Genomic DNA, 12,333 nt, shown 5'->3' with positions numbered 1-12,333 from the left:
ACAACCCACGCTACGCCACTGCTGCCCACCAATAACTTGATGCCTCTTCACCAATAAGCATCTTGAACTGTCACTGAAGGTTCAGACTGAAAGACCTTGTACACACTCAGAACACCATAGAAGCCCCTTGTGATAATGTGGTTTTTACATATTCTTTAGCATTGCTGAAATATCAGTGTTAAAACTGTGTAAAATTTCAGAACATAAATATATCAGATTATTAAAATTTCACCATCCACTATGAAAGGAAATTTCAGTCCAACATCAGTTTTATCCAATATTTCAAAAGCCTATTGTCAGAAAATAAAAACACATTTTAGATATTCTGCATTTATTTTATGATTCAGCCCTTGTTGAATAAGTAATGAAAGCAAAATCAACCAAGAGAACCATATACAATAACAGTGTATTTAATTTTTCAAACTTTTCAGTCTGAATAGATAAGGATCATATCACTTCTGAAAAGTTCTCAGGATTCAGTTTAGTACATCCTACATAGCTATTATAAGGTGTCATAAAGGCTGCAATCCAATGCCATTTACCTAGAAGTTAGTCCCACTGAATCCAATGGGAGTTACTTCTGAGTAGCCATGCATAGACTTGCACTGTAATACTTTGATATACAATATTTAATATTTATACATTAGTTTCAGTTCCAAACGGTTGGCTATATTATGTCTTAATCTCCTAAATAAGACAATACTCTCACAGTCACTCTCCTTTGGAACTTATCTTGAAAGTGGGCTTAACAGTCTTGAGCAATAGGGCAAGCAACACTCATCCTAGATAATTTTACATTAACCAATTCTCCATTGGATGATATTCAATTATGGCATTCTGCTTGCACAACAGGACTTCCCCTTTCTCTCCTTCCCTCTTCGGTCCCCCCTCCAGGTCATATGCTCTGGAGAGTTGGGGGACACACTAAAGAGCTGATGGGGGCAGAGGGGAAGAAGAAGGAGAGGACCTGCTACATACGCTGGTACAACATTGGATCTCACCCATATATTCTTTAGTTCATTCTTTAATTTTATTTCATTTGGATTTTTCTAATTCTTGACATGTTAGTTTATCCATGTCTCATTTCAGCCCTTCTGTTTTTTAAAATAATTGGCTCAACTTATGCTCTCTGTTTAGAAATATATCTTTACTTCTTTGTTACTCTTTTGCTATTGAATAATGAATCCTTTTCCTATTCAGTTTAGGAGTCTGTAACTAACTTTTATTTACATTTTTCTTTACTTTTACTTCCTCCTCCTCCTCCTGATGCCTAGCATACTTGCCAACTGGTTGAATGGATTTCTTTCAGCACTGAAGAAATCCTGTAAACCTTTTTATTTTATATATACCCGATTACATTCCCTTATATCTTTTATCTTTGATTGTCTTCCCTTATATCTTTCTTCTTTCCTTCTTCTTCCTCTTCATTTTGTGTGGCCAATGAGATCTGGACAGAGTTTCTTTGTAACTAGTATTTATTGTTTGCTTGCTTGCTTTGTTTCCTGAAACTACAGATTCTTGAAGCCTATAGAAGAGCGTACAGGGATGGAAAAGTCAGGAGGTTTTACTCCTAGCACCACAGATGCAAGAATTGAAAAGTCCAGGAGTTTCTTCTATCCTTTGGCATGGTAAAGGAAGCAGGAAGAAAATGAATGTTTGCGTTACATCACACTGCCTTCTTATCTCTCTGAACCGCAACATATTTTGCTGAAAGACTAAGAAGTCAAACTGTCAGAGAGGCACTGTGAGATGGGCCTGTGAATTCACGGGGCAAGTCCATTGTATTTCAGGCTCCACTACCCCATCTATAAAGGTTGCTGGGAAGATACATAAAACAGGAAATGCATCTGCACTAACCTCAGGTATAGATTGCTCTGTACATCTAAATGAATGAAGGGGAAAGCTGTTAACTCTCTCTTGGTTCACATTTATCTGGAACTTGCTTATATGCTATAAGAATAAAGAAAGTTCTTTTCCCTTCCCTCCCATTTACTCTCACAGTGTCCCTGCCTTTATTCAAGAATGGCACCCTGACCTGAATGCTGATCTGTTTGTCACTCCTTTACCCTAAGGTCACTATAGTCCTCTGTTTTGTCCCTCCACTAGAGGCAGCTTATGGTTTGTTTTCTTCATTCTGGTCAGTAGCCATCTCAAAGTCCTTTCATGACTTGAACTTCATCTCAAGCAAAAGCTGTTGGTTGTGCTCAGTGTCTACACAAGAGACTTTGCCACAACGGGAGCACCCGTCCATTAGTTAACTGATTAGCTAATAAGCACCTGTGACAGCAAAGCCAGACCAGCATCTGGAGATGCAGTCCCTCAGAATTCCACCAGAGGGCTGGAGCCTCTCTCTGATTTGCTCCCAAGACAGCCAGTCAGAGGGAGGCGGAGCCAGCACTTTCGGAGGGAAAGTGAAAGAAGCCATTTCTGAGGGACAGACTTAGATAGGGCTTGATTTGAGATGAGACGTAGGGCTCAGGTTGAGAGATAGGGATCAGGAGAGGTTTGTCTGAGGGAGAACTGGTTCTGTTTTGAGTGGAACATCCATTCTGAGGAGAACATCTAAAGCCAGAGAAAAGAGCCTCTCAGCTTAGATAGGAAGACCCAGTTGAGGGTCTTGGGAAAGTAAGAAAGGATTTAAACTGGAGGGTTGAGTCTGAGGCAGGAGAGGAAGAAACTGTGGGAAGACACTCATATTCTTGGGTCTCCTTCCAGTCAGGAGGCCAGAGATCTCCTGGGAAAAGACGACCCTCAAACCAATAACAAGGGCTGTGGGGACCCCCTGGGTCTGTTATACTAACTGGGATACCTCAAGAGTGAGATTGTTAAGAGAGAGGGGAACCGAGGAAAAGTGGCCCTCACTCGGGAACCAAATTGCTAATCTGTGAAGGAAGCTGTGCAGCATCAAAAGTATTTAACTAACACCTCTCATAACTAAGTAAAGGAACAAGAAACTGAGTTAAGCATTTTACCACCTATTCTGGAAACCTGAGCATCTACCTGAAGTGTAACAACTGATTTTTAGCAACTGAAGTTTAAGAAAAGATGTGCACATACTACTGTGTTTAAGCCTGTGACATCCTTGTATTTAGTTTAAGTGATATGTTACCTTTTACTTGAAAGAACAAATTGCCTGGCCCAACTTTGTTTCACAAACTTCTCTCTGTAAATAAAACTCTTCTTGTTTGTTTGTTCAGCTTCTGCTTAAGACTCTGAATCACTAAGGTAAATTGTAGAAATGTAATTGGTGTACTGTGAGGTCGGTCCACTATATTTAATTGGGGGCAGTCAGCGGAGTGAATCCGCTCATTGGGATAGAAAATCTACCTGCTTCACTAGCCAGTTTGGAAATGTTACTAGGACTTGACAATGGTTATTATAATGAACAACTGAATGCATTACATAATCAAATTACTCATTTTTAAATGTTTTGACATGATTGTCTGGAACTCTGGGAACTTTAGTTCCATAATAGAGCTAAGGATCTCTGTCTAGGAATTGTCAATACAACAAAACAAAATTTAACAGCGATAAATGCAAAGGTTTGCATTTAGGTACAAAGAATCAATGGTACAAAAAAGAAAAGAAAAGAAAAGAAAAGAAAAGAAAAGAAAAGAAAAGAAAAGAAAAGAAAAGATGGGGGAGACCTGGCTTGGCAGCAGTACTAGCGCAAATAATGTGTCTTAGAAGATCACAGGCTGAACAAGAGCCAGCAGTGTGATGTGACGCTACAGTAACAGAAACATAGTGCCCAAATCACGGGGTTGTAATAGGATCTGCACAGTTCAGACCATGTCTAAAGTACACTGTCTAGTTCTGGACACCACATTAAGAAGGGCATTAAGAAATGGAGTGTGAACAAAGAGGATGATCAGGTTGGTGAGGGATTTTGGAAACCAAGTCCTTTAAAGAATGATTGAAAGAGCTGTATATGTTTAGCCTGGAAAAGAGAATATTAAGAGGTGACATGGTAGTGGTTTTCAAATATCTGAAGGACCTTTATGGAGTAGATGGAGCAGACATGTTCTCTCTTGCTCCAGCAGGCAGGACTAGAACCAATGAGTGAAAGTTAAAAGGAAGCAGATTTTAGTTAAGCATAACAGAAACCTCTAATAGCCACAGCTGTTTGACAGGAGAACAGACTGCCTCAGGAGGTGGGAGGTTCTTATCTCACTGGAGATGTTTAAGAAGAGGCTGAAAGGCCACGTGTCACTGATTCTGCTCCTGCATTGCCAATTCTGCACTGAGTAGAACTTGGACTAGATGACTTTTTAAGCCAATTCTGATTCCATCAAATATCCCTTGTTGCTGTTGACAGTTTTATAAATGGATTCCAGGAGAAAATGTGGCCACCTCAATTCATCCCATCTTTAGACGAATGACTTTAGGCCATTTGTTACCAGAAATCCCACAACTTAATTTGATCAACATTTTCATCCACTACGTTTAAGTTACTTTTCCAACTTTGGGCACATGCTACTTATCTGTATCTAGAAGACTTGTCCATTCAAGAAAAAAGGACTTCTTGTTGCTGTGTATGACACACACACTTTATCACGACCATTTCACAACCCTTTATGCACATCCAATGACACAAGAATGCACCTAGGTGGGTTCTCTGAATGGTAAGCTTGCAGAAGCTAAGCAGGTCTGGATGTGATCATCGCCTTAATGGGAGACTGCCTACAAACCACATGCAAGATACCTAGAGTTCCTTGATGGAAGAAAGGGAAGAAAATCAATAATAAAGCATGGGGAAGGTCTTAAAATGGTTCTCATGGCACATATATCAGTGGTGCTACATTGTTTCATTCATGAATGCCATTGCCTTGGAGGCAGGGCCTTCACCTTGGGAAGATTTTATGGATGTCCTCGCAGAAGATGTTACTGGCTTTGGCAGTGTATTCCTGTGCAATTGTGTGGCCTACTCCCACAGTTCCGTGAGGTATCTTGCCCAGGCAATGACTGTGGGTAGACCTATGTGAAGAAGAAATATGAATTGTCCACTAGGCATGAACTGGTTCTTTCCCTGCCTGTTGCATCATTTTCGAAGTGGTTTTGTGCAGTGACTTCATGAAGGCAGGGAGCACCTATTTCCACAAGGATGCCCTGAGCAAATACCTTGGGAGTAAGGTAGATTTTGTTTTTAACCAGAGACTTGAAGGCCTACCACGTAATCTAATAAAATACTCATTCCACACACCATCTGTGGGGACGCCAGGAACAGGCTTTTGCTCGTGCTTACATAATCCCCCCCCCCCCCGCCGCCGCCAAACCTACTCTCTGAAGTTTGCCTTTGCTCCCACCTCTCTAGTTTACAAGTGAGAACTGCTCGGCTTGTATTTTGGATTGGCGGAGCCGCGGCGAGTGACATCAACCCCATCACTTTCGATTGGCCCGCTGGTTGCTGGGACTAGAAGGACTTGGGGTGGGCCAGTTAACCCCATCTCTGCCGAAAGTGCAAACTTCGGAGCTCTTGGGGAGGGCGCGGGGCAGGACGGGGGAGAGCTGGCCCGGGAGGGAAACGGGGCCGAAGCGGGCGCAGCGCGGCGCCGCGGGGGGGGGGGGCGAGCCGGGGGGAGGGAGAGCCCCGCCCCGCCCCCCACGCCGGCGCGGGCGAGAGCGGCGCGCGTCGCCCTTTTAAGCGGGGTGTGCGCGTCTCCGGAGCAGCACGCGGCTTGGCGAGCGGAGGCCGGGATTGGCCGCGGCGCGGGCTGGCGGTCCCGCCTCCCCTGCCCAAAGGCCTTCTGAGTGGCAGCGCGAGAAGGTAAACAGAGTGGGCTCGCTCTGGCGGCCGCCCGGGTGCTGCGGGCGGGGCGGCGGCGGCGGCGGAGGCGCTGCTGCCGCGGGATGGGCTTGGGCGAAGCGGGCGCCGAGCGAGACGCGGCCGGAGCAGCGCGGAGCGGCGGGCGGGAGGCGGGCAGCGGCTGACAGGGAGCTGCCTCTCTCTCCGGGCGGGAGCCAGCCAGCCAGCGAGCGGGGAAACACCCCTCGGTGCTCCTGGAATTACTTGAAATCGCCACTTGTGACACTGTTCTGGCGAGGAGGCAGCAGCCGCCGCCGCCGCCGCCGCCGCCAGGATCGCAGCCCAGCCCGCGCGCTCCCTCCCTCCCGGAGCTGGCCGGCGTCGAGGGCGCGAGGGCGGCCAGGTCAAAAGGTGGGGCTGGCGGCGCTTCTCCCTCTTTCTCCGGGGGGGCGGCGGTCACGGATGGTCGTGGTTATGTAAACGCCGAGGCGCGGAAGTGGATCCTTCGGCGTGAGCGCCTCCCCCCGCGATCTGCAGCCTGAAGGCAGCGCCCGGAGCCGCCCGGAGATCGCGGCCCCCCCGCGCCCCCTCGCCTCGCTCGCCCGCCTTCGCCCCTCCGCCTCTCCCCGGGGGAAGCGGGGCCCATCGGCGCCCGCAGGATGTCCGCGGTGGCGTACATGGACTTCGTGGCTGCCCAGTGCCTGGTGTCCATCTCCAACCGCTCCGCGGCCCAGCCCGACGTGACCCGGGAAGCGGAGCTGCTGAAGATGCCCGAGGAAGAGGAGGACGAGGCCGCCGCCGCCGCCGCCGCCGTCACCAAGGAGATGAACGACCCCCGGGACGCCTGGAAGGATTATTGCACGTTGGTGACCATTGCCAAAAGCTTGTTGGACCTGAACAAGTACCGACCCCTGCCGACCCCCTCCATCTGCAGCGACAGCCTGGAGAGCCCCGACGAGGACGCGGGGTCCGACAGCGACGTGACCACCGAGTCCGGCTCCAGCCCCTCGCGCAGCCCCGCCGAGGGGCAGGAGGCGGGCGGCGGGTCCGACCCGCTCTCGCTGCTGCGCGGCGCCGCGCCCGCCAAAGGGAAGCTGGCCGCCGAAAAGAGACACAAGTGCCCCTACAGCGGGTGTGGCAAGGTCTACGGCAAGTCGTCCCACCTGAAAGCCCACTACCGAGTGCACACAGGTTAGTGGGGGGGGGGTCCCGGGGGGGGGGTCGGGGCTGAAGCTGTTTACAGAAATGCTTCCGTTACATAAAGGCAAGCAGGGCTCTCTTCTCGCTGCTGCTGCTGCTTTGCCTTTAAAAAAAAGATGTCGGTTGTCCTCGTTTGAACCCTCTTAAAGATGCGGCGGTGATTTTCGCTCTCCTGGGCTTCCCGGCCCGTTTCCGCCTTCGCGGCGCCCGAGAGAGCAGCCTGGCTTCCTTTGGGTACAGGGTGTCGATGCAAACGGCACGTCCAGGCGGCGGGTGGGTGGGTGGGAGAGCAAAGGGTGTTTTCACGGGCTTGTCAGGCTCCGGAGCCTCGGGTTTCCCCCTCCCCTCTTGCTTAGGTGTGCTTACACTGAGAAGCTCAGGCCAGCAGAGGAGCTGTTTAGTCCCAAAATGCTTATTTGAGGATGGAAGGAATGCAAGGGCTGGGAGAGGGAGACAGAGAGGCATGCACTGCTAGAGCTTCTAAGGGATGCATCTGATTTCATGATGACTCTTTGCTTCTTGCCAGGGCATCTGTCCAGGGGTCTGCCTGCAGATCTTGTATTGTGTTGTCTAGAATTATATTTCAGTGAAGTAAAATAGAGAATGGCAAGCTAACTTCATTCCTCCTCAGCTGTTTCCTCAAATAGCATATTTTCTAGAGCTGCATTTGCTTGGGCCTCCATGGCACATCTTGGTTCCATAGAACTCACTGGGCGTGGCCTGGTTTTGGCAGTTGTTGTGGATTGATGAAGTCCTTTCTGAACTCTTGTGAAAAGACGCATGGGTGATCCTGATGTTCACTGCATTTTCATGTATGATTGACGGGGCAGAGAAAGGGATAAGCGTGTGAAGTCTCTGTCTTTGGAAACTTTCCCATCTATCTTTTGAGATGACTTTCAGTTTTCATTTAATCCTCAATAATACAGCAGCCATCTTCATTTGAGGCATTTGAATGAAGACATGTTGCTTGACTGCCTGATGTCTTAGGTATTAGAATCAGCAGTTGAGTGTGTCTTCAGTAAAGGGTTACTTCTAGGGGAATGCTTACTGTTTTATTCCCAGTTTAGAACCCAACCCACTGTAAGGGTCACACCCTCAGCTACTGAACACAGCTGGTTTTTCATTGCAGTATTCAATGTGCATTGCCAAAAGAAAAATGAATTGCTTCACAGGTGCATGTTTAAGTAAAGCTTTTGTGGAAGACCAAGTGATTGGTGAATGTCACTTTTTTCCAGCAAAGGACATGTTATCCATTTATGTGCACACATGTGTTGGCAGCTTCTAATCATGGTATGATAGCACACAGGGCTATGTATTTCTGGGGTATGGCAGTGGCAGAACATGGCTCTTTCATAGTTATGTGGTTATACATTTGGACTCAAGTCCTAAGAAAATGGGTGTCTATATTTTTAGTCTTAGACATGGGTGTACCCTACATTCAACTGGTACTTGCCTTGGCAGTGTCTATAGACTGGGAGAGAAGGGAAGTAAATGCTGAATTCACAACCCTAATTATCCATAAAACAGGATATTTTGTGCCCTGAGTTGGATGATATAGCAGTTTTGCAGCATGTTAACCTAGTAATCTAAAAAGGTGTCTGTTTTAGCAATTAAATTCTAATTCTAAATTCTAAAAGCTGTGTTTTTAGATTTTAAGGTTTGGCTGAGAGCACTGCATGATGCATACAATCTGCATGGCTTTTTAAAAGTTGAAGCTGGCCTGATAAGGGGAGAGACTGAGTGAGGCAAGAGAGAAACTCATGTTGCTCAATATTAGCATTTTTCTTGTAGATTATTTTCCCACCACAACTTCCCCCCTTAAAAGCCAACTGGAAGAGGAAGAGATCTTTGTTTTAGGAACTGACACAAGACCAGTAGTGCTGCAAACATCTGTGTACTAAAGTATCTTTCTCCTGGAGGGAGTGGCAGAATGTGGATTCTGGCTGAACTCCCCGCTGAAGTGTCTTTCTGGCCTAGTTCTGTCTACTGTGGGAGGGAGTCCCGGTGCCGCTTTCCTGCTGACAGAACTGGCATCGTATGCAGTTCAGAACGGAAGATGAACAGGAAAAGGAGGGTCGTGTGTCACTCAGCAGTGATTCCTGTGGTTAAAACACAGAACATAGGAAAGAAAAGAGCAAGAGCAACACCAGCCAGTTTCCTTAGTAGAGCAGGAGTTCCAGTTCATTTGTGAATGTACAGAAGTCCATCACCTGAGGCTGTCCCACCAGCTTTCGGTGCCCATGCTGAACCAGTCACATCAGAATTGGATTGGATTTATGTGCTTTTGGCAATTAAAATGTTTCAGTTATCATATTATTTTGCAAAGTATGGATTTAATAGATTTGGTTTGAAATGTGTACTGGATTGAAATTCTCCCCAATCCCTACCTGCCACTGGTTTATATTCTACCGATAATGACATCTGCTCAATGGTCTGCAAGTTAGGAATGCAAATTACTTGCGTTATTAATTGACCTGCTAGGTGTGTACATACATGCATTTATGTACATACACTTGTGTACATACATTATGTACATACATACATACATTCAAACTTATGTTCTACTTCCCACCAAGGATTTTGTTCTCTGCCTTTTACTAGCTGGAAAAGTGTTATGGGTGAGAAATAATAAACTCTATGCTCTGTTTAGCTCTTTGAAATTCATTTGTATCACTGAGTTATTTACAGCTAGTAATAGCTTGTAGTGGTTAAATATCCCCACCCCATACAAAGTTATTCCTTTTGCTAGTAAATCCCCCACATTTTCTAGTGTAAAGTTGAATTATTTTTATTTATAGTGGGGGGGAAAGACAATACCATTGTATTAATGAGAAAATCAAAGGAGCCTTGTTTAAAGGTTTAAGTCTGTGTCCTTAGCAAACAAGACACTTGGACTCTACATTTGAGTGTAAAGCTTGCTTGCCTGATTAAAACCCCACGAGGCCCATGGCATATACTGTGTGTTCCGTAGCTATATGGTGGCATTTCCTCAATGGTACCTGCCTGCCCCCACTCCATGGGCTGGCTCCCATTGGACATTGGGGATCTCTTTTTAAAAAAAGCACATTTCTGCTTTTATTACGTACAACTTTTAATGTATACTTAAATAGGCCCTTTTCTTCATTGGAACTTGCTTTCTGGGCCATCGAATCCACTTTCCCATGCAGCCTTTCACAGCCACTGTGTAAAAGAAGGTGCAGGTAAACCCTTGGCTGCTCCATTGTCTTACATTTTTAATGCATGCGCTCACATTTTATTCTGAAGAACGGTGTCAGAATCCTGCTCAATCCCCCTTTCAAGTAAAATGTTTTTTCAGTGAGTTTTTATTCATTATACAGTGCAAAACTACAGGTGTCATAGCAGTCTGTGCCATAGCTTATGAGGGCAGCTGTACCGAGCAACTTACCAGAGCACAGGGCATACTATTCTAGTTGAAGGGGCTTCCTCAAATTTAGGGTGTATCTGTTCCATGTCCAAGTGGGAGGGGGGCCTGGAGGCACTTGCATGGTCCTTGTGGACACTGTGGACATTTTGCACCTGGCTTTCAACCACCTGCGATCAAGGAAAGATTCCAGGGTGCCAGGATGGCAACTGCCATCTCCACCACCTGGCAGCAAGTGCCTGGGAATCATTGGATCTGGACTGTTCTCTCACATTAATAGTCCATCCTGTAGAATTCTATCAGTTATATTTTATCTGCACATTCAGAATGAATTTCTGGAGCCAAAATGCTTTTTCTGTGCAGTCTGAACAGGAGCAGTTGCCATTAAGAAAAAATATTGGAATAGGCCAATATATATGTGGAATGTGACTTTTCCTCTTTGAGTTCTCAAAGCTCTTAACTGAGCTCAGGTTGTCATCTGAACTGGCCAGATATTTAACTGAGAATCAATCACAGTCAGCCCATCATTTGAAGAATAAGACTTGAGAGCCATCTTGCCCCCAAATGGCCACTAGACATTCTGTTTGGGGACTGTAACCTTGGTTTAAGGAGCCATTAGGAGTTTCTAACCCTGCTTTGGGGGATCTGCATCAGCGTAACCCTAACCAGCTGAAAATCTCTCTGAAAGTTGTGGAAGGTCATAATGTGTGAGTTAAGGTGAAAGAGTTAAAAAAAAAAGCATTTATGGGTCTGTAAACCATGATAATCACAGCTGTCTCCCAAACAGGCTCTTTCTCCCTTCTGGGGTCAGAAGTACATCTTGCTTTGAGGGCTGCATGTGACATAACAAAGGAACAAACAAAGCCCCAAATCGCAAAGTTAGCAATGGATATGAACTTCATGGTAAAACTGTGGAATAACAAGTAATTGAGAAGTTCAATACGTGTCATTTGGATCTCAATACAGATAATGGTTTCCTATCCTTCTACTAGTATTTAAACTTATACAACTACCTTGGCAAATCCTTAAATAATTTAAATTATAATTGAATTATTACTGGTGGTACTCTTTGATGTCATTGCCACTCAATCCCCAGTGCAGCTATCATCAGCCTCTGGCAGCCTGGTAGTGCCAGTGGCGTAGCGTGGGGGGTGCAGGGGGGGCCAGCCGCACCGGGCACAACACTTTGGGGGGGGGCGCTCGCACTCGCAGCTCTCTGCCCCTACCTGGCTCACTCTCTCTCACTGCAGTTCTGGCTGTCCGAATCCAATCCGAGCTGCCAGGTCGCCGCCCACTGTGGAGGGGGAGGGTGCCAGGCGTGCGTTGCGGTGCGGAGCGGAGAGAGAGCGAGGGAGGGACTATCTGGGGGAGGGACAGTGCAGCGGCCGCCCACACCCGACCAGCCCAGGCAGCAGCAAGAAGAAGCTGGCAGCGGCGGCAGGTTAGGGGTTAGGGGCGCAAATTACTTGCCTTGCCCCGGGTGCTGACAACCCATGCTACGCCGCTGGGTAGTGCTCAGGGATGTTGCAGTCCAGCAGCGTCTAGAAAGCCTCACAGCTACCTCTCTGGATGTTGATTATATGTGTGCCATTGGAGGTCTCCATGTAAGTTTCTCGTTTCTAGCATACACACTAAAAACAAGCAAACATTGGTATCTTTTTAATAGAACTTTGGGTCTAAATCCATGATGGTAATTAAATTCAAAGTGCTGCAGTTATCATGGATAAGATGGAAGTTACATGTGGTTTCAACATCTATCCTGTGTTTGAGAGAAAGTTCTCACAGTAAGTTGTGTCTTCCACATCAGAAGTCCCAACCTTCCCCTATTATTCACTCACAGGGAGAAATGCAGTGTGTGAATGGATGGATCGAGGATATGCTCTTGTGAACACAATGCCTACTTGAGGTGACTGGCGCGACAGTAAGGATTTCTCTTGGCAAGAATCCTTTTATTTTTAAAACTCTTATGCTAGTGAAAATACTGTGTGAATAGTGAAATGCATTA

The 12,333-nt window shown here is 46.5% G+C and overlaps 1 protein-coding gene across 1 annotated transcript in view; it reads left to right on the top strand.

The window, feature by feature from the left end:
* The first annotated feature begins 5,903 nt into the window (after window positions 1–5,903).
* Window positions 5,904–12,333, top strand: part of KLF9 (KLF transcription factor 9) — a 31,074-nt gene continuing 24,644 nt past the window's right edge. The window contains exon 1 of the mRNA XM_081881095.1: window positions 5,904–6,937. Within this exon, the coding sequence (XP_081737221.1) occupies window positions 6,406–6,937 (532 nt within the window). The 5' untranslated portion in view covers window positions 5,904–6,405. The remainder of the gene's footprint in view (window positions 6,938–12,333) is intronic.

This window comes from Podarcis erhardii, assembly GCF_964252035.2.
Source record: "Podarcis erhardii genome assembly, chromosome: 11".
NCBI classification, from domain to species: Eukaryota; Metazoa; Chordata; class Lepidosauria; order Squamata; family Lacertidae; genus Podarcis; species Podarcis erhardii.
Note: the sequence above shows the minus strand (reverse complement) of the source record. Positions and strands in the feature narration are given on the sequence as shown.